The following is a 21,898-nucleotide window of genomic DNA, read 5'->3' on the forward strand; positions in this document are numbered from 1 at the left end:
TGTTTATTGGGAGTGTGATGTACAGATTATTAATCAGAAGGAAAGCGTGTTTGTTAAACTACTTGAAATTAGCAATTTGGAAGACGAGAAAGAATGAAGGGCTGAATCTTCTTAGTACTGATGCTGAATTAATGTTCAAGAACCTTGTAGCTGGAAGGTTGAACATAGAGTTTGTATATTACAATCTTATAAAAAATGAGGGCTGTTTTGATGATATTTGGTGTCTTAAAAATGTTTTGTGTGAAATTCATGAGGGCCAGTTGGTTCTGAATTTTTTATTTTTTAATTTGATCAACGAGTATTTGATGTTGTGAATAATGATTGTATTATGTAAATAATAAAGTCTTGTTAAACCTCTCTCGCTCTCTCCCTCTGAGTGTTTGGCGGATGTGAGCGTGGTGTGTGTTGCTGAGAGCGTGTTGTAGACTGTAAGTTTTTTCTTATACTATTCTTTTCGCGTTTTTCTTGGTCTCCCCCCCCCCTTTTTTTCTGCCTGTATTTGTGTATTCATAAGGTTTTCAAAGTTTGTTTGGTAACGAAGAGTGCTGCCGGCGTTGCTGACTAGCATGGCTTCGGGTGAGAATTTCAGCTTTCACAAGCTGACGCGCAAGCATGCTGTTCGTTTGTCCCCACCTGGAGGGAGTTCAGTTGAAGAATGTAGTTTAGCGGTGGGCGAAATTGTTGGGTTTGAGAGTATTAAATCTGCTGCAAGAATGAATAGTGCTGTTGTGATTTTCTTGGATAGTGTGGACAAAGCTAACCAGTTGCTTGAGAGTGGAGTAGTGATTCAAGGTACTTTTACACCTGTTCTGTCTCTAGATGTTAGAGAAGGAGCTAGGAAGACATGGAAAACTAGTTTCTCCGATTAAAATGATCCCTATCAGTTCCAAATCTCCACATCTCAAACATGTAATGTCTTTTCGGAGACAAGTACTTATGATCCCTAAAAAGAGTAATGAGGAATTAAACTTGATTTTTTTTTAAGTTTAAAGTAGATGATTTTGATTACACCGTGCATGTTACTTCAGAAACAATGAAGTGTTATGGGTGCGGAGCTGTGGGTCACCTGATTCGGGCGTGTCCGGACAAAACAAACAATAGCCAGTTAGCCGCTAATGTAGCGGAACAGGTGTCTGTTAGTGCTGACACTAGTGATGTTCTACCGAAGGATCCACCAGGAAATGTACAAATTGTGCAGGGAGAAAGTAATGAAGATAACAAACAGGAGAACGAAGTGTTGGAAAGCACAGTGAGTGAAAAAAGAGAACAGAAAGCATGCAGTGATTTAAATGCAGATTTAAATGTGGGTGAAACCGCGACCGGAGTGGCGGAATCTGTGTTGTGTAACGATATTGATGCTATGGTTGACAGGGAAGTTGGCAAAATGTCAACTAAGAGGAAAAATCTTGAAAACAAAGCAAATTTGCAACAAGTAACAAAAGTGTCAAAGCTAAATGTAATGGGTGCTTCCTCTCAGTCTGAGGATGGTTTAATGGAAACGCAAGAAAGTGAATATGAGGGAAGTAGTGACACGCAGGTGGATATGGATTGTGTTTACCCTTTCTCTAAGATTCGTTCCTTTTTACAAAGCACAAAAGGAATGAGATCTGTTAAAGTTGAGGACTTTTTCCCTGATCTAAAGTTGTTTCTTGATTCTGTCAGACTGCTTATGAAAAACCCTGAACAAAGTGATCAATGCATTTTTACTGATCAAGATATTTACCGTCTAAAAAAATGCTTGTAAAAGTAAGAGCACAATTGAGTGATGCTAAAGAATGATGTTTAAGAGATTTATTTTTATTATTTTCTTTTTTGTTTATTTTCAAGTGTTATTTGAAAGCAGCTTTACTTTAAAAAAAACTGGGCTCTTTAAACATTAATGGTGCTAGGGAGGATGCTAAGAGAGCGTCTCTTTTCAATCTGTTCAAGAGTAAGAGGCTAAATGTAATCTTTTTGCAAGAAACACATAGCACACAGGACAATGAAGCTGTTTGGAGGAAAGAATGGGATGGGGAAATTTTCCTCAGTCACAAGAGTAGTAACAGTGGTGGTGTTGGCATTTTGTTTTCTAGAGATTTTAGACCTATCTCTTGTGATATTGATGAAATAATCGAAGGCCGTTTGTTAAAAATACAAGCTGTGTTTGAAAATGTTAAAATAACTTTCTTCAATGTTTATGCTCCAACTTTAGGCATAGAAAGAGCTATTTTTTTCAATACTCTGAACACTGCTATTAATAACTGTAACAATGATGGTTACTTTTTTCTGGGTGGTGATTTTAATTGCACGGTCAATGCATCCTTAGATAGAAACCATCCAGAACCTCATGGACCTAGTAAGAGAGTTTTAACTAGTTTAATTGAAATGCATGATCTGAGTGATATTTGGAGAGTTTTTCATCCTACTCAACGTCAATATACTTGGACTCATGTCAAAGATAATGTCCTGTCTATGGCTAGGCTTGATAGATTTTATTGTTTCAAGCATCAAATTAATATTCTTAAAAGTTGCTCAATACATCCAGTGGGAATTTCTGATCATTTTCTTGTACACGTCTCAATTTTCATCAAAGATGTGAAATGTAAGAGCGCTTATTGGCACTTTAATGTAACATTACTTTCTGATAAAGTTTTTAAAGAGGTCTTTAATTTTTTATGGAACAATTATTCAAAGACAAAGTCTGAGTATACATCTTTACAACAATGGTGGGACATAGGAAAAATTCAGATTAAACAGCTGTGTATACAGTATTCTCTAAATGTCACAAAGGATATGACTAAATCAATGGAAGCCCTGGAGAATGAAATAGTGATGCTGCAAGATTTGGCAGATTTCACAGGAAATGGAGAACATATTAAAGCTCTCAAAAAGAAAAAATCAAATTCTGTCAAATCTGTTGGGTTTTTCTGCTAAAGGTGCCCTTGTACGTTCCCGCTTTCAAAACGTGATTAAAATGGATGCACCCTCCCATTTCTTTTTTGGCTTAGAACGCAAAAATGGACAGAAAAGACTTATACACTCTCTGCGGTCCAGCAATGGACAGCTGCTAAAGGAGTCTGAAGAAATCCGTAAGTGCGCAGTGACTTTTTATGAAGAGCTGTTTAAAAAAGAATATCAAGAAAATCCAGAGGTGGCACAGTGCTTTTACGAGAACCTGCCTAAGGTCACGGAGGAGGCCAACGCAGAGCTGAGGGCAAGGATCTCGGCTGAGGAGCTACATACTGCACTACAAAGCCTAGAAAATGGAAAGGCTCCAGGCCTCGATGGCCTTCCTGTGGACTTTTACAAAGTTTTTTGGCCTATCATAGGCAAGGATTTGTTGGATGTTCTTAGAGACAGTTTAACCAAAGGACACTTACCACTCAGCTGCAGGAGAGGAATTCTTACACTCCTCCCTAAAAAAGGGGACTTACAAGAAATTAAGAACTGGCGACCTGTGGCTCTGCTCTGCACCGATTACAAACTCTTGTCTAAGGTGTTGGCTATGAGACTTAAAAAAGTGATGGAAGATATTATTCATGTTGATCAAACCTATTGTATACCCAACAGATTGATATCTGATAATATTTTCCTAATTCGGGATATTTTGGACCTCTCCAGTTCATTAGGCTATGAAATTGGTCTGATTTCAATAGACCAAGGAAAGGCTTTCGATAGAGTCGAACACCAATATCTGTGGCAAACACTCGAAGCCTTTGGTTTCGACTCTAATCTTATAGCCATGATCAAGGTTTTATATTGTGACATTGAGAGCTTATTAAAGATCAACGGTGGTTTAAGCGCTCCTTTTAAGGTCCAAAGAGGGATCAGACAAGGTTGTTCACTTTCTGGAATGCTGTACTCTATTGCTATAGAGCCTCTTTTGCATAAATTAAGACAGTCCCTTTCTGGTGTTATTTTTCCTGGTTGTGAGTCAATTTTTAAACTATCGGCCTATGCTGATGATGTCATTGTCATTGTTAATCAACAAAATGATGTTAATTCCCATATGGAAAAGAAACAGAAAAAACTTGTAAGAATTTCCTATTGCCTACAATAGTAAATGTTTATGTTTTATATGCATTATATGTCTTATGAGAGTTATATGTCTCATATTATGATTTACTCATGAAAGTGGCCACTTTCGCATTTTTCTCATACAACGTAATTATATGAATTAAGTATGAATCAAACAAACAATATATATGCTGTTTATAAGGATAGTACATGGCAAAGTATGTTTTTCGTATATGTTCCATATCATTTTTGCATTTTTAATTACTATATAAAACATGTCTTAGTTATAAAGACATATAAAATTTATATATAATATTTACAATTACATACATCTTTCTTGTGCGTAAAGTGTATCTAATTTAAACGTAACCTATGCTTTCTTTATATGTTTTTTATAAGTTTGTTATATGTCAGCCAAGTAACATGTCCATGTATGTATAAAAGCATATACTTTTTATATATGAATATATACCATTCTATATAGGTTTTTTGTATGTAATGTCTATTACGTTGTAATATTTTCATGTAAACTATGCTGTCTTCATGTTTTTTAAATAAAATTCTTACGTCAGACAATGAACATAGCAGCATTAAAAACATACTTTTTATGTATAAAATAATTTTATAATTTCATATGAGTTTCTACAGTCAAAAACATTTGATGAAGCAGAGTTAAAACTGGCAAGGGTTTGGTCAACACCCAGATCAACTACTTTCTACCACACAATGACATAAATGCAGTCCGAATACATCTGTAATAGTAAAAACAAAGCTGCTAGGATATCTTTTCAATAGTCTTTATTAACAGTTAAACTCTTCTGTGATTACAGTACTGACAGCAGTAAACCCTAATCCCAAGAACAATTTGTTTTCAAATATTAGATTTAAATGAACTTGTGACTACATAGGAATATCTTTCACAATTTGATATTTTCCCACACTACAAGCCTGCATACAAACCTGAGGAGCACATGCGTATCCTATTCCTATTCTAACATGGGAACAGTGTCACCAACAACTAAACATTGTCAATACAAACAGGTGTATTCACATTCAAGGAACGAGGCATGGGGCTTAAGTGCAATCAATCGCTCTGAGCATAATGCTAATATTGCCTATACTGTTTACTTAGATATTTTGAGTATACTCGATTTTGAAATTGCAAAGTACACAAAAAAACATAGAATGTAAACTTAAAATGCCTTAATGGCTTACATATATGCCAGTTTTGTTCTTTTGCACACTGGATACCTCAGAATAAACAGGCACTTTAAGCAGTAAATACTTTCAGTAGACAGTAGTCAGAACCTGTTTTGCCCCAGGGCCAAGGACTATGTGACACACCTGTGTGAAACTCAGAGCAAACAAAACAGTTTAATGTGGAGCTGTGTACACACCAGCATTTTTACTTTTTGACCGGAGTTCTGTAATCTTGGCATTGATCGTACTTCCAATGCTGGAAAGCTGGGTCCCTGGCCACTTCTCAAGAGTTGCACCTAAACATGAACAAAAAAACAATGCAAAAATTATTACAGTAGGCTGGAATCAGGAAACAAACAAAAGCAGAGACTATTGGTCAAACACCCATTAAAAAGAAGAAAACATGCTGTAAATGGCATCCAAATTATTTTTGTCTAATGGTTGACGAGCCTCTCCTCCGCCTCGTTTGTTCCCCCGAAGATTGCTCACCAGCAGTATTTCCACTGGAAAGACTGCGGTGAGCAGATGCCTCACAAAGACTGTTGCCGAATTGGCATTGATGGCATAGGCCCACGCCAGTTTCTCAACCATGACTCCGGTCCCAGGATGGATCTCAACCTGGACACAAGGTGAGCATTAAAGTTTAAAATACCAGTATGTCTGACTTCTTCAGCCCAACAGACTTTAGACATATAAGCACATTAGATCTGCCATACTCATTACTTTACACTGTAATTACTTGTTTAATGAAATGTATGGGGTTGATTGTTTTTATGTGGTTTGTGGGACGCTTTGGCAATATTGTTGTTACATTCATGCCAATAAAGCAAATTTGAATTGAATTGAATTGAATTGAATTAAAAGCAAGTCTGGCAAGCAGTATATCTATTTTATATGCTGTATTTATTTATTCTTTAAAAAACAATTACCTAAGAAGACTGGGAGGCAGTCAGGGATGGAGACACAGATGTGGAACTGGACAGCGTAGATCTGGGGAGGGACAGCGAAGTGGCACATGGAGAACTGGACCTGGACTGCGGAGACCCTGGAAGGGCCGGTAATGCTTTGGTAGGCTCCACCCTGGATCTCTTTATTATATTCCTCAAGCTCAGTAGGAGTCCTGGCACATCTAGACACAGTACATCAAAAACAAATAATTTATTATTATCATCACTCCTTTAGGACAATACAGCCAATTCAGCCTACAGTCATTTAGAGAAAGGTTTATTACTTGTCTGATGGTTCAGTATTTGATATGAATCAATGATACCTTGAAGAACAATCTCCTTCAACTTCGCGTTCTCTTCTTTCAGGTCCTTGATCTCCTGCTTTAATTCAACCACAGTCTGAGTCGGACTGTTGTGATTATCTGAAGAAGGCTGTGATTGACCGTATAGCCTAAGAAACTCTTCTGCAGGGTCTATCCTCCTGGGAGCCTTTGACTTCTGAGTGTCAAGAGAAAAAAACTAAACCAAAATAAAAAGACAGCTATTGCTGGTGTTGAGCAGCCATTATGTACAAGAGAATCAATATCAAGAATCCTTACAGATTTAGCTAGATAGTAATGCCTATTACACAATAGTCCCAACTCCTTACACATTGTACCACTGGGAAATATGGTCATTGCATAGGAGCTAAAAGTAAATTAACATCACCTTTGCTTGCTGAGATTGAGTTTCAATATCAGTTGAGCAATCTGAATCGTCCCCATATTTTTGGGGGGCCACTGAGGCCCTCTTTGTCAGCTCTGTAGGTTCTTCTTCCTTCAGCAGTGAGTTCAGTTTACGGATTGTCTCAAAACGAGTAGCTAGAAAACAAAAGCAAATAGACCAGAGTTATACTCAAACAGCTGATTACACCAGATCACCCTCTTGTAACACTAAGACTGAAAATATACGTGAAGTTAGTGATGTGTTGTGTGCTCCAAAATAAGTGCAAGCACTGCATGCATGCTCTGTATGCATTGCTCATATACTTGTATACTTGCATACCCTATGTATACTCTACGCAAATATTCAGGGGGTTATGCATAAGGTATACATGACACCTGACATAAACAACTATTCAAAAAGCTTTATTCAACCTGGTTTCAACTGTCAAAGTATTATCTTATCTCATTTTTAACATAGTTACATTTTTAGTTCATTTTTTGACATAGTTGTCAGATGACATACTGATTGTGGCACTTACAGTGTCAAAACCACATAGTACTTGTGTTTGTGTGAATTAGAGTAAGTTAGTAACTCTTAACTTACCACTAACAAAAATGACAGTGCCTCTGTAGTGAGGCCAGCCTCCTCGTTGTTTCCTCCCATGGCGCCATTCAATTACGGCTGAGTAGGTGGCAAAGGGATTCCCATCCTGGTCCATCTTGGAATCATCATACCCCCTTATGACATCAGTTTTTATGTCACTGAGCTTCCCAAAATCCTCCCCTTCACTCCACCGCACCACTGCAAACTTCCTCTCCATGTGTTCTAAAATTATCAAATAAATAAAAATCATTGTTTGGCTTAGCAATCAATAAATGACTGGCAGACAGAAACTGTTATTAAGCTAACATTTAACATCAGTATTCTGACAAAAAACCCTTCTAATATTAGGTATCTGCAGGGTTAGGCAAGTTATATTTAAGACTTTATTGCCACTCAAAATGAAATTTAAGACCCATTTTGAATATATTGTGATACACAATTCTGTTGTCTAAATTGATAATATCAAGCACATATTAAAAACATTTCTTTCTAAATTTGATTTGAAATATCCAAAGGAATATAATCTGAAAATTGCAGATTAGGTTATTGATAGGTTAAGTGATTTAGATAGATTTAGATAGAGGTGAGCAGATAATGTGATATGTCTTTATGATTCTTGTGATATTAATTTCGTTCATATAACGTTAGCCCGGTCCTACCTGACAGGTGCTTCTATAGCCTACAACCAACCAGAAAGGGTCCGGTGTTTCCTATTAACAGACAGTAACGTTAGAGAAATACTGAAAGCACATTAACGTTAACTGTAATACTGACTACAAAATGTTCTTGAACATGAATATTTTGGTCAAAGGCAGTGCAACCAAATGTAGTAAACATATAAATAATCATTCTATTTACTGGTTTGAAAACCTTAGAATCAAAAACAAAGGTTCCGTAATATTGACATGAAAATAAAATGTTGGAGACCAACTATTTATGCAGACATTGAAAAAATGTTAACTTTGCCATGTTATCTTTGCCTTCTGCCAATGCGTTAACTTACTGGATCTGTTATAATCTAAGACTCATCCAACGTTACACTTGTGTTATTATCATATAAATATTATCAAAAATAAGGATAATTAACGTTAACTTAACTAATCTTGCTAAAATGCACTACTTTGGGTAATATAAGCTGAAAGTGACTGTGCAGCTAACTTAATTTAGCTAACTAACGTTACAACTGTAACATGTAATGTTAAACCAGTTAACGTTCGCCATTAAAAAAATCAGTTGTTACTTAAATAAATGTATTTCAAATTTAAGCTCAAACATTGAAGCTTAAATCGTAATGTTAACTCTAGATTTACCAAACTATGTCGTCTGTTGGCAGTTCGTCGGTCGTGATTCAAAAGATGCCTTCTTTTTCAACCTTCTAACGTACTTTTTTCCCTCCTTACGGTGTTCTGCAGTGTACTCGCTCTCTCTCTCTCTCTCGCCATCTATCCAGAGCCGTTGAAAATCATATTTAACGGCTCTGCATCTATCTATCTAGCGGCCCTGCGAATGCGCATTACCCACAACCTCGCACTGCTCTGTAGTCATTATTTTTGAGGAACGGGAATGTTAGCTAGCTGAAGTTTCCGGTAACTTTCTAGCGGTACAATGGTCACATCGAGTTGACAATGACATTAGCTAGCTTCACCAGCAACCCTAATAGACATTAATACTGGTAACTATGTCGAAAAGAAAGCACAACGTTACTGCTAACACGAAAGAAAAGGTTTGGTTGAGAGAAAATGTTCCTATACGTACTTTGACAAGATGGAAAAAAAGGTTTGTAATTACACCTGTTTCCTAATCCAGCTCGTAACTTCTGGTTAAAGGAGAACTCCGGTCAATTTTAACATTGAGCTCATTTTTTTGTAAATTTGGAGTGCTGTCAGTACAGAGAACAACGACAAAAATCGATGTTTCCTACACCGTGTTATCTTCTTTTTAAAATTTGCACCCTGTTGACTTCAATGGGCACGTTTAAACCTGTATTAATAAAATTGATGTTAATTCTGCCCGCGAAAATACCTGAAAAACTTCAGTCGAAGTTTTCGGTTGAAGTCCACAGTAGTCAATTGTCGAGTTCAACCGCGCGATGAAGCAATTCAAGAGAACGCGCCTGAACTTGACAATCGACTACTGTGGACTTTGACCGAAAACAGGAAGTTTTTCAGGTATTTTCGCTGGCAGAATTAACATCAATTTTATTAATATCTTTCACATCTACTGCAGTCAGATTCACTGTGTTCACTCTAAATAAACTCACTCACATGGCTGTGCACTTGTAATGACACATCAAGGATGTTAAAGCAGGCTAAACGCAGGCATGCCCCATTGAAGTCCAAAGGGTGCAAATTTTAAAAAGAGGATAACATGGTGTAGGAAACACCGATTTTTGTCGTTGTTCTCTGTACTGACAGCACTTCAAATAAAAAAAAACGAGCTTAATGTTAAAATTGAGTTCTCCATTGTTGCAGTGATTCGTTCCCAGTTAACGTTAGTTACCTTAACGTTACTGTCCACTGTTTCTTTAGGAAAATCAACAGAACTTTGACTGACATCGAAAAACATACTGCGCAACAACATGTAAGTGTTATCCGGTTCATGTCCTCTTGATCTTATTAGTGATAGTTACATTGTAAAAGTTATGTAGCTTATAAGATGATACTTATTACTAACTGTTTTACCTTTGCGATTAAAATATATTTGCAGCTCATATCTGTTGAGAACAACTTTGATGTGTGAATTTCCTATGTGATTGTATCGCATTTCTGTGTTGTTAAAGGGATAGTTCACTTTGAAATTAAATTTTGATATGTTTTAGCTTACCTTAAGGGCATCCAAGATGTAGGTGTCTTTGTTCCCACAGTATTTTCAATTTTGATATTTTTTGGTCAAACCGTTCTTGTCTGTCAGTCATATAATGCAGGTCTATGGTCACCACCTCAAAGAGCATGCAGAGAGAAGTCCAAATTAAACATGATTTAATGACTCGTAAATGTAAGTACACATTGCTTAGACACAAAACGAGCGGTTTGTGTGAGAAAACGAACAGTATTTATATAATTTTACCTCTTTTAACCACAGCCACGTCCAAGTACTCTGAGGGCACAGGTGCTTCTGTCTGTGCAAGCGCCGGAAGTGATCTCTCTCGCGCGTGTACTCGTGTCTATCTAATAATTTGTTGATTTGTATCCTTCCTAGGAAAGTGATGAAGATTCCCAAAGAGAAGAGCAGAGTGCAGAACCTTTCACATTGGCACAGGTGAGACAAAACTACAGTATTCTGTCTCTTGCTCTCTCTCTCTCACTCTATCTATCTATCTATCCAACAAGTTGTTGATTTGTGTCCTTCATAGGAAAGTGATGAAGATGCCCAAAGAAAAGAGCAGAGAGCAGAACCTTTCACATTGGCACAGGTGAGACAAAACTACAATATTCTCTCTCTTTATTTATATGTATCTCTCTCTATCACTCTGTCAATCTATCTATCCAACAAGTTGTTGATTTGTGTCCTTCATAGGAAAGTGATGAAGATGCCCAAAGAGAAGAGCAGAGAGCAGAACCTTTCACATTGGAGCAGGTGAGAAAAAACTACAGTAAACACATTTATGAAGTTAATTACATAATTTGTTTATCTCTGCAGCTCATGGAAGTAATAATAATAATAGTAATAATAATAATAATAATCATAATCATAACTTTATTTGTATAGCACTTTTCAAAAACAAGTTACAAAGTGCTGTACAGTGAAACAAACATGATCCATACTTAAAAATGTAAATGAAAATGAAAAATCAACAATAAAATCAGAAAATACAATAAATAGTAGACAAACCAATACAGGGCAACATCACTGATACCAACATAGTTTTTCAGACGGCTAATTAACAAATCATGGTCCACAGTGTCAAAAGCTGAGCTGAGGTCAAGAATACTTAAAATAGAGAACATTCCTGAGTCAGCTGCACGTAGTAAATCATTGGTGACCTTGATCAGAGCAGTCTCAGTACTATGCAGGGAACGGAAACCTGATTGAAATTTTTCAAAAATGTCATTATTGTTCAAAAAGGAGATTAACTGAGTTGAAACGATTTTTTCAAAGATTTTAGATAAAAATGGCAGCTTGGAAATGGGTCTAAAATTATTTAAAACAGAGGCATCTAAAGAGGGCTTTAGATGTGTAAAGACACTGTCTGTCTTTCCTCTTTTTGTTTGTTTCTTGCATGTGTTGTGACTTCCATTAAAATTTTTGTGCTAAGTACAGTAGAGCAAAACAAGGTTACCTTTATGGTAAAGCAGAACCTTATAAGTTTTAAAATGGTGCTTCTTTTTCTGTAATTTTAGGAAAATGCCCCTCAAGAAATACGTGATGATATCCACTCTCATGGACTAACGGAAGGGCAAAGTTGCATCTATATTTTCTCCTTTGCATTGAGACACAACACTACTGGGTAGGGTTGCACCAGCCGTTCGTAAGTTCTTACTTAAACTGGAATGTAAAGTCCAAACTAGAGGCTTAGTAACTACTAGCTAGTTTATAACTAACTCTGTACTTTATTCGGTTGCACCATTTATTCTTAAGGCAGAACGTAGCTAGTAGGTCGTAAGCTCTCCGTAAAGTAATGCGTTGTCGCATAGAATGACGTAATTTTTCTTAACCCAATCACAAGCCTTCTAATAGGTAAATAGGAAATAGTCTGAACAGCTGAAACTCATTCTTGACTGGCCTAAACTGAAAGTTAAAAAAGACATTAAAGCACACGTTATCGAACTCAAAACATTACACTTTTAATTGAAAATATCTATCCCACACATGGAGGAGAAAAGAAACAGGAAGAAAAATTTCAGTCATGAAGAAATTCTTATTTTAATTGATGGATACAAAGAAAACAAAACAGTCCTTGAAAGCAAATTAAACTCATCTGTCACAAACCGGAAAAAAGGTGAGATTTGGCAGGACATAACAAACAAAATAAATGCAAAAGACTGTGAGCAGAGAGGCTTGGGGAGAGAGCGCCGTTTCTGTCTGTCTCGTGCTGAATATCAGACGCTATCATGTCCGTTATCCGCATTATGCCCTCTGTTTTAAAGCGCAAACGAGCATATATGTCGACATCATCATAAATATCCAACGGATGATGTCTGTCTCGTAAAACTTGTTGACGAACTTGCGGTTCTTCATGATCAAATACGAGCTCATCAATGTGATCTAATCTGGCTGACATCTTATTCCGACCGTTATTCATGGACTGAGGCTTCCGTAAATATTTAGTTACAACGTATAGTTACGTTTAAACTAAGTTTAATGGTGCAACGCAAAAATATTTAGTAGTCCGTAAATCGTAACTTAGTGTCCATTTACGTCAAAACTAGGCTAAGTTATAACTTACGCACAGCTGGTGCAACCGGCCTCAGGTGTATTGATGGAAGACCTGCTGAAACTTCTAAAGTTACATTCTGCTGGGACAAATGCAGTACCAGCAAGCAAGTATTTTTTGGAGAAACCATTAGCTGGTATTATAGATCAGTTAAAACGCCATCATTACTGCAGAGTATGTACTAAGTACCTTGGCACTTCACAATCACAAGAAGAAACACTTACATGTGTGTCATGTTCCTCGTCCATAACAGTAAAAGACAGTTTACAGGAAGGACATTTCTTTATCAGTATTCCATTAAAGGATCAACTGAAGGATGTTCTTGAGAATCAAGGTATGCACGATCTCTGTTTTCGTCCTGATGATAGTATTAGGCATGTAATAAGTGATATATGTGATGGGACCTTATATCAGACCTTGAAATCAAACAGTGAAGAGGATTTCCTCTCCCTTACATTTAATTGTGATGGTGTACCAGTCTTTCAGTCCTCTAAATTTAGTATTTGGCCTATACTGTGTTGTGTTAATGAGATACCCCCTGAGAGTAGAGATAAGCATGTGCTTTTACGTGCTTTATGGTTTGGAGCAAAAAAGCCAGACATGACCTGCTACTTCCAACCATTTGTAGAGGAATGTGCCAATCTTTCACAAGCTGGCTTTGAGTGGCATCATCCTAGTGATCAGTCATGGAGACACGTGAAGGTGCACCCATTGTGCTGTGTGTGTGATGCAGTAGCAAGGCCATTACTACAAAATTTTAAGCAATTTAATGGTGAATATGGCTGCGGAGTCTGCCTTCACCCTGGGGTGCAGATGAGGAAAGGAAAAGGAAAGTCAAGGGTTTACACATGTGCAGATGAAAAACCAAGTGACAGAAATCATAAAACCACAGTAGAGATAGGACAAATTGCTGAAAGAGAAGGGACAACAATATTGGGCATAAAGGGCCCATCTGCCATTGTAGATTTACCAAACTTTGATGTAATCAATGGGATGGTCCCTGACTATATGCATTGTGTGTTGCTTGGCGTGTGCAGACAAATGGCAACTTTATGGATCGATTCAAAAAATTATTCTGAGCCATGGTACATTGGCACACAAATAGCTATCTTGGACAGACACCTCTTGTCTATAAAACCTCCAGGTATTGTTGCTCGAGTTCCAAGATCTCTGACTGAACGCAAATTCTGGAAAGCCCATGAGTGGCAACACTGGCTTCTGTACTATAGCTTGCCAGTTCTAAAAGGCATACTTCCACAGAAGTATCACTGTCATTGGGCATTACTGATAGAGGCCATAAGCATTCTGTTGGGATCTGAAATAAATACAGAACAGATAAATCATGCCCATGAGGCATTAGTGTACTTTGTTGGAGGTGTGCAGTCGCTGTATGGGGAAGAGCACATGACATTCAATGTTCATTCACTTCTGCATTTGAGCAAAAGTGTTGTGCATTGTGGTCCTTTGTGGGCGCACTCAGCCTTTATGTTTGAAGATTTCAATGGATACCTCCTGGAACAAGTAAAAAGAAGCCAAGCTGTACCACAACAAATATGCAAACGAGTTCTGTTTTCCCGAGCTTTTCCCCGTTTAGCAAAGCAATTTTTAACAAATGCACCTGCAGAAGTTACAGATTTCTGTAATGAAATGAGAACCGAAAAGCATCATGTCAAGAAGTTTGCGAAGTTCACTGAGGTAACTGCCCTTGGTCCACCAAATGTAAGATTAATGTCTGTTAGTGATCAAGCTGCCCTACACACAGTGAGAGAGGTTTCCCCAAACTCTGTGGTACATTACTACAAGAGAATTGCTGTAAATGGAGAGGCTGTTCATGGTCATACCTACAGCAAAACAAAACAAAGAAACAACTCTATTGTGTTTTTGGAGGATGGGAGTATTTTTAGAGTGTCCCACTTTATTGACATGGGTGATCAGTGTTTATATGCCATAGGAAACTATGGTAATTGCACAGTGCAGAAGTTAGCCAGAGGTTCTCTTATCAAAACTCCACTGAGCTACATGTCAACTGTCCTCTTTCCCACAGGCTTTCACAAAGCCATAAACACTGCTCAGGTAGTTAGACCATGTATGTATATTCAGTGTCGACAGTCCAGCTCAATTGTTTGTCGGCTACTTAAGACATATTACTGTAAATGAACTAAATGTGAAGATGGCCACTTATTCATTCAGGGTTGCTGAGCTGGAAAGTAACTAATTCCTTCTACTGTTACTGTAATCTAATGTGAGAATCTGTCAAAATTATAATGAAAAAGCACACAGCAGTGTGAAAAGTTTACTACAAAATGTAAATGTATTCTTCTTTAATACATCTTGCAATGCATGTCTTCAACATTTATGTATTTCATTGTAACATCCAAAAGGACACAAGTGCAAGGTATGGTTTCAAAACAATTATTAAAGTAGCATCTTAATGAACTTAGCTAATTTAAAAATATGTATTGCCACTTAAATTTAAAATGTAAATATGCAACTTGTATAATGTCATATACTAATTAAGTGCAAAATTAAATCTTTCTACGGCAAGAAATGAGTGACTGGGTCTTTTTTATTTTTACATGACAATTTTGAATATTTGCTGCATACACAAGAACTTGATAATCTAACTGTGAATAAAAAATAATTTTTGACTATTTTATTGGATAGAATTACTCATAAAATCTTAAATATTGTATGTGGATTTACTGTCATATATAGTAATTATAAGTTCCCAAATTATATTAAATCTTATATTACACAATTTTACTAAGGATTTTGTGTCTTGTTTGACTGATATATATATTACTTACTAATTTCAGATAAAAGATATAAACATTTCGTAAAATTTATCTATATCTTTTCCATATGGGTTCCCTTAAAAAAGCTATTAATGACTTTGGTGTTTTGTCATCAGCAAAAATTAACTGGGGAAAAAGTGAAGCACTAGCCGTGGGTGATGAGCTGAGCAAAGAGCTTGTCTTACCTGGTGGGTTAGTGTGGAAAAAAGATGGTTTAAAATACCTTGGTGTCTATCTTGGTGATAACTCATTTGTATGTAAAAATTGGGAAAATGTTTTTGAGAAAGTTGAAGGACGCTTAAGAAAATGGAAATGGCTTTTGCCACACATGTCCTTTAGAGGACGGACTTTAATCATCAACAACTTGGTGGCCTCTATGTTGTGGCACCGTCTGACTTGTGTGGAACCTCCAACACAACTGCTTAGTAAAATACAGTCAGTACTTGTAGACTTCTTCTGGGATCGTCTGCACTGGGTTCCTCAAAGTGTTCTTTTTCTGTCAAAGGAAGATGGAGGGCAAGGTCTTATTCATCTTGCAAGTAGAGGGGCTGCCTTTCGACTCCAGTTTATTCAAAGATTCCTTACTGGACCTGCACACCTTGTTTGGAGACCTTTGGCTCGGACAATACTGAGCCGAGGAGGAGTCTTTGTTTTTGATGGACTCAAATGCCTCGAAAATAAGAAATCTCCCTAAATTCTACCTTGGACTATTCACAGTGTGGGGGCTGTTTATTAAACAAAGAGCAGAAGACTGTACTTCCCTTTCGTGGCTGCTGAAAGAGCCAATTATATATGGATCCCGTTTTAATGTTGAGCGCACAACAGGACATTCTGTGTTACAGCTTTTCCGTTCTGCTGGGGTAGTGACTCTGGGACATGTAGTTAACATATGTGGACCCAATTTAACTGATTCTGATGGTCTGGCTTCTCATGTGAGAGTTAGATCCACCAGGCTTTTGAATCAGATGCTTAAGGCTCTGAAGTGTGAACTCACAGAAACTGAACTCTCTTTATTAAAGAGTCCCTGTAATGATTTTTGTCAATCAAATGTTGAAGACTCTTTTCCTGTTTTGTCACTTTCTCCTGATTTTAAAAACTGTACTGGTCAACTGTTAAAGCTCAGTGAGACTCTCACTAATGAGTTGGATGTTATGGAGGGCAAAACAATGTATAACATACTTGTTAAAATTTTGAACAAAAACAAACTAAATGGTCAAGCTGATACTCCTTGGAGAGCTCATTTAAAGGTCAACAGTGAAATCAGACCTGTGTGGAGAACGATCTATAAACCACCGTTGACAAAAAAGATTGGAGATTTACAGTGGAAAGTACTGCATGGCTGTGTGGCTGTAAATGCTTTTGTTTCTGTTATCAACCCTAATGTTAATGATAATTGTCCCTTTTGCTTAAACAGAGAAACAGTCTTTCATTGCTTTTTGGAGTGTGTTAGATTGTCTTTTTTATTCGAGCTGTTACAGCAAATGTTCCAATTGTTTGGAGAAGCTTTTTCTAAACAAGACTTCATCTTTGGCTTTAGGTACAATCAAAAGGGGAGAATGAAATGCCAATTGTTTAACTTTCTCTTTGGACAAGCAAAAATGGCCATTTACATTAGCCGAAGAAATAAGACAGAGGGGTCTTTAGACTCTGATGCAAACACAATTTTTGTGAGAATGTTAAAAGCCAGATTGAAGATTGATTTTGATTTTTACAGCATCACAAATAATGTGGAGGAATTCCTGCACATTTGGGGTTACGAAAATGTCTTGTGCTCGGTGGTGGAAAATGTTTTGTGTTTTGGAAATCTATTGGTTTGAGTATTTTTTGTGTTGTGTATTTTTATATATATATTTATTTTATTTTTGTTTTTTTTTAGCCTGTGTGGTTTATAATTACCACTAATGGTATTCTTTTGATAAATAAAGTGATTCAAAATCAAATCTCCCCCTCTCTCTCTCTCTCTCTCTCTCTCTCTGTGCGCGTGCGCGAGTGCGAGTGTGGGGCGAGTGGAGCGTGGCTGTGAGAGTGTGACAGATTGAAAATGAACATGTACATTTAAATGCGTAAGTCTGTGTACACTGTGATATATAATTATATATAATAATATATAAATATATTCACTATTTACAATACTTAGAAAAGTCTATAAAATATAAATATGTTACTTTCTAGTTATACTTAGTTAATCTGTGATCAGTTTATGGGCACGATAAATTGGATGATCGATTGTTCTGGTCTGCGTCAACACTAGGGGGAGAGCTCGCGGTTTTTTCCATTCTACATAAAGCTTCCAGTGGAGAAACTGCGCGAGAAACTGTGTGCATTAATCTTCTCCCCCTTTTCAGGGGTACAACATTTTGGAGGCACTGCTGGGATATACTCGTCGGAGGGCAGTCGTCACATACCTGGCCGACACTTCCTGATGCAGTACATCCCCTAAAACAACCCAGCTTAACAGTGAAGAGTGGATTGAGTTCCTGCAGTAAAGGCAAGACAGAGGCAAAGAACCAGAAACCTGAGGCCACAGAGATCATCAGGTGAAACACAAAGTTCAGTCAGTCTCAAGTAAGCCCTAACTCAGTGGAAAGGCCCACTCTATTGTCAAAATGGAAACAACAGTGCTAGAGGAAATGCAAGTTGAAGTGATCGCCATGTTAAACCCACTACCCAAAGACAAGCTTCTTAGTGTTTGTGAGTTCCTGAAAATAGCAGATCAAGAGAATATTTCATCTAAATCTCGCATGTCTTTGATCTCTCATATCCTTCAACATCTCGAAGAAGACATTACGGAACTAGAAGATGGCGGCATGTCGGTACTGTTAAGCCTGAGAGATCAAATTAAAGAAGTAAATACAGTTACTGAAAAGGAGATCGCAGAAACAAGTGAAGTCACAGAAAAAGATCGATTACAAAGGGAGTTAGATGAGTTAAAAATCGCAATGAGACTAAAATTGAGTGAAATTCAACAGCTGGAAGAAGTGAACACAAAACCTAGTGTTTCCCAGCCTCAGCTTCAAATCGCTGCATACCCACAACAATTAGTGAATGCCCAACACCCCAGCCCACATTGGCGCAAAGATTTCAAAATTTCTGGACAAATTGGTGACCCAGGTCAAAAAGAAAAATTAACTTTTTCAAGTTTAGCACACCAAATTGAGAACGGGTTGAGCAGAGGCTACCCAGAAGGTGAGATTGTTGATGCAGTCATTCGTGCCATTTCCCCAGGCTTACAGTTAAGAAGCTATCTAGAAGGAAAATCAAACCTGACTCTACCTCCCTTAAGACGAATCCTGCGCTCTCAATTCCAAGAAAAAAGTGCAACTGAACTTTATAAGCTACTCACCTCTGAATGCCAAGGGAACAAAGGAACACCACAGAATTTCCTTATGCGTGTTCTTGACCTGCGCCAGAAAATCCTGTTTGCATCTCAAGAAGCCGAATCAGGCCTCAAATATGATCCAGCATTAGTTCAAAGCATGTTCTTACATACTGTACTCACCGGTCTCCAAAGTGACAGCATAAAAGTAGACATGCAGCCCCTACTTCTGGACCCCAAAACCACTGATAAGGCTCTGTTGGAGAAATTAAACAGTGCTTGTGCTAATGAGGCAGAAAGACAAAAGAAAAAGAAAACCAATGTGCAGCACACAACTACGGTTGTCCATGCAGTTAAGTCCAGTAATGAAGTGACTGATAAGAAGTCCGATGTGACTCAAAATGTGCCGAAATCATCTTTTGATGTGTTGACCGAACTTAAAGAGCTGAGAACTGATGTAGCTTCACTAAAAACACTCAATGCTGAAATAGCTCACATCAGGGAATCATTGCAGCAACCAGCTTTTGCCATTACTTCACAGAGAAATTCTGACAGAGAAGTTGTTCAGTGTCAAGTACAGCCCCATTGGACATCACCGGGTGCCAATCAAACAAGAGTGAACACTCAGTTTCAACCCCAGTATATGCGTCAACAATATTATGCACCGGCTCCTCGTTCACAAGCTAGAAAATGCTTCAATTGTCAGCAGCATAGAACAGAGGAACGTTGCATGCATTGTTTTCGATGTGGCAGTGGTGAGCACTTCCAAGCCGGATGCAGAATTTGTGGCATTAGGCCTTCAAGAGAGACTCCTTTAAACGGAGACCGGTTACTTCAGCGGGACAGGGAGTAACCAGACCTACTGATCAGTCCCGGAGATGTGCAGCCTGTGGAAAGCCAGATAGGCAGATGAAGCAGTGTTCACAATGTAAAAAAATACTGTATTGTTCTAAGACCTGCCAAACTCACCATTGGGCTGAACATAACCAAACTTGCATCAACGCAACAAAATCAATGTCAAACTTCTCTAGGACAATGAGTATTCACAACCCTTGCAGCACTCAGGTTAACCAGCATTCCCTGGTGACGTCATTAGTTGGGAGACAATGTCTCGTTGAATGTTACCTGCACGGCCAACGACTTCAAGCGCTGTGGGACACTGGCTCTCAAGTATGTGTCATTGATGAAGTGTGGAAACAGGAGTACTTACCAGAAGTACCATTGAGGGATGTGTTGGACATTCTTGAGGCTCCAAATACGTTGAACCTTGTAGCTGCCAACGGCATTTATATACCATATATTGGGTATGTTGAAGTGACATTTAGATTATCATCACAGGCATCTCACGAAGCTGAACTTGTCATTCCTATGCTCATAGCAAGGGGTCAAAACCTCTCTCAGCCTCTCATAGGTTTCAATGTGATAGAACAAATTGTGAACTCCATTGAACAAGCATAACCAAACACCGTCAACAACAAAATACTGGAGAGAACTGTGAAAACTGCATTTCCCAGCCTAAAGAGGAGCAAAGTCCAGGTATTCATTCAACTTCTGAGTGCAGAGAGCTCATGTGAATACACAGTAAAGACCACAAAAGAGCATGTTAACGTCCCCAAACGTAGTACTGTGCAGGTCTCATGCCGAGTGTATATACAGCCAGTTAAAGAGGACAGCACACTCATTTTTGAACCTGATGTGAATCACCAGTGGCCGGAGGGGCTTGAATTCACAGAAAGTCTAGTGAAGCTAAAAAAAGGGGCTTCAACAAAGATCACAATTGAGGTGTACAATTACACTGACCATGATGTCACTCTTCTGGGCCAGACTTCGATCGGTACAGTACAGCTTGTCAAGAATGTCTTACCTGCTAGTATGCTTGAGGTGTCAGCAAACCCTACCTCTGTTGAAGTATGTCACATCCAGGCTGCGGATCACTGTCTTGAACACACCAGCACTGATGAATGGGACCCGCCCGTCGATGTCAGTCACCTGAGTAAATACCAAAAACAGATAGTCTAGCAAATGCTAAGAGAAGAATGCCATTCATTTTCTAAGTCAGACAATGACATTGGGTGCATCAGAGATTTGCAATTTAGTATCTCACTTAAGGATGAGGAGCCAGTCAGTCGCAGTTACTTGTCTGTGCCAAAACCCTTGTATCGTGAAATGAAAGAATATTTGCATGACCTCATAGCACAAGGATGGATTGAAAAATCCAACTCATCATATTCATCTCCAATCGTCTGCGTAAGGAAGAAAGATGGCAGCCTTCGTTTATGCATTGATTATATTGACTTAAATCGAAAGACTCACCCAGATAGACAACCGATTCCGAGAGTGCAGGATATTCTGGACAGCCTTGGGGGTAATGCTTGGTTTTCATCATTAGATCAAGGGAAGGCCTACCACCAGGGGTTCATGTCAAGAGAAAGCAAGCACCTAACGGCTTTTGTGACACCCTGGGGTCTATATGAATGGGTACGAATTCCTTTTGGGCTGATGAATGCTCCAGCAGCCTCCCAGCGGTGTATGGAAGAGTGTTTAGAAGGCTTGCGAGACGAGATATGCATCCCATACCTTTATGACACCTTGGTGTTTAGTAAGACCTTTGAGAACCACGTCCAGGATGTAAAGAAAGTGCTGCAATGGCTGAAGGAACATGGCGTCAAACTAAAGCCAAAGAAGTGTGAGCTTTTCAAACCTGAAGTCCGTTACCTGGGAAGAATAGTCTCTGCAGAGGGAAGTAAAGTTGATCCTGCAGACACAGAAGCTGTCAGATCCCTGAAAGACAAACCACCAAAAAATGTCGGTGAGTTGAGGAGAATTCTTGGTCTACTTAGCTACTACAGGCAGTACATTAAAGATTTCTCTCGCATCGCTAGCCCTTTGTACGACCTGTTAAAAAACACTCCAGAAGATAATGCCCACATGAGAGACAATCAGAGAAAGTCAAAAATAAAAT

At 38.2% G+C, this 21,898-nt stretch overlaps 1 protein-coding gene across 1 annotated transcript; it reads right to left on the bottom strand.

Annotated features, from left to right (window-relative positions):
• Window positions 1-6,125: 6,125 nt before the first annotated feature.
• Window positions 6,126-7,806, bottom strand: LOC132099288 (uncharacterized). Its single transcript, XM_059505720.1, has 4 exons — window positions 7,452-7,806; window positions 6,852-7,003; window positions 6,467-6,641; window positions 6,126-6,325 (listed from the first exon to the last, which is right to left on the bottom strand). Exons 1-4 carry the CDS (start codon window positions 7,699-7,701, stop codon window positions 6,126-6,128), a joined length of 777 nt encoding a protein of 258 aa, XP_059361703.1. The 5' UTR covers window positions 7,702-7,806.
• Window positions 7,807-21,898: the final 14,092 nt, after the last annotated feature.

The sequence above is a fragment of the Carassius carassius genome, chromosome 22, assembly GCF_963082965.1.
Source record: "Carassius carassius chromosome 22, fCarCar2.1, whole genome shotgun sequence".
NCBI lineage: Eukaryota > Metazoa > Chordata > Actinopteri > Cypriniformes > Cyprinidae > Carassius > Carassius carassius.

Coding starts and splice junctions, on each gene's coding strand:
- LOC132099288 (XM_059505720.1), bottom strand. CDS start 7,701: ATGATTTTTATTTATTTGATAATTTTAGAACACATGGAGAGGAAGTTT. Junction 6,642..6,851: donor CTCAATCTCAGCAAGCAAAG/GTGATGTTAATT, acceptor CTTGACACTCAG/AAGTCAAAGGCTCCCAGGAG. Junction 6,326..6,466: donor GAAGGAGATTGTTCTTCAAG/GTATCATTGATT, acceptor TACTGTGTCTAG/ATGTGCCAGGACTCCTACTG.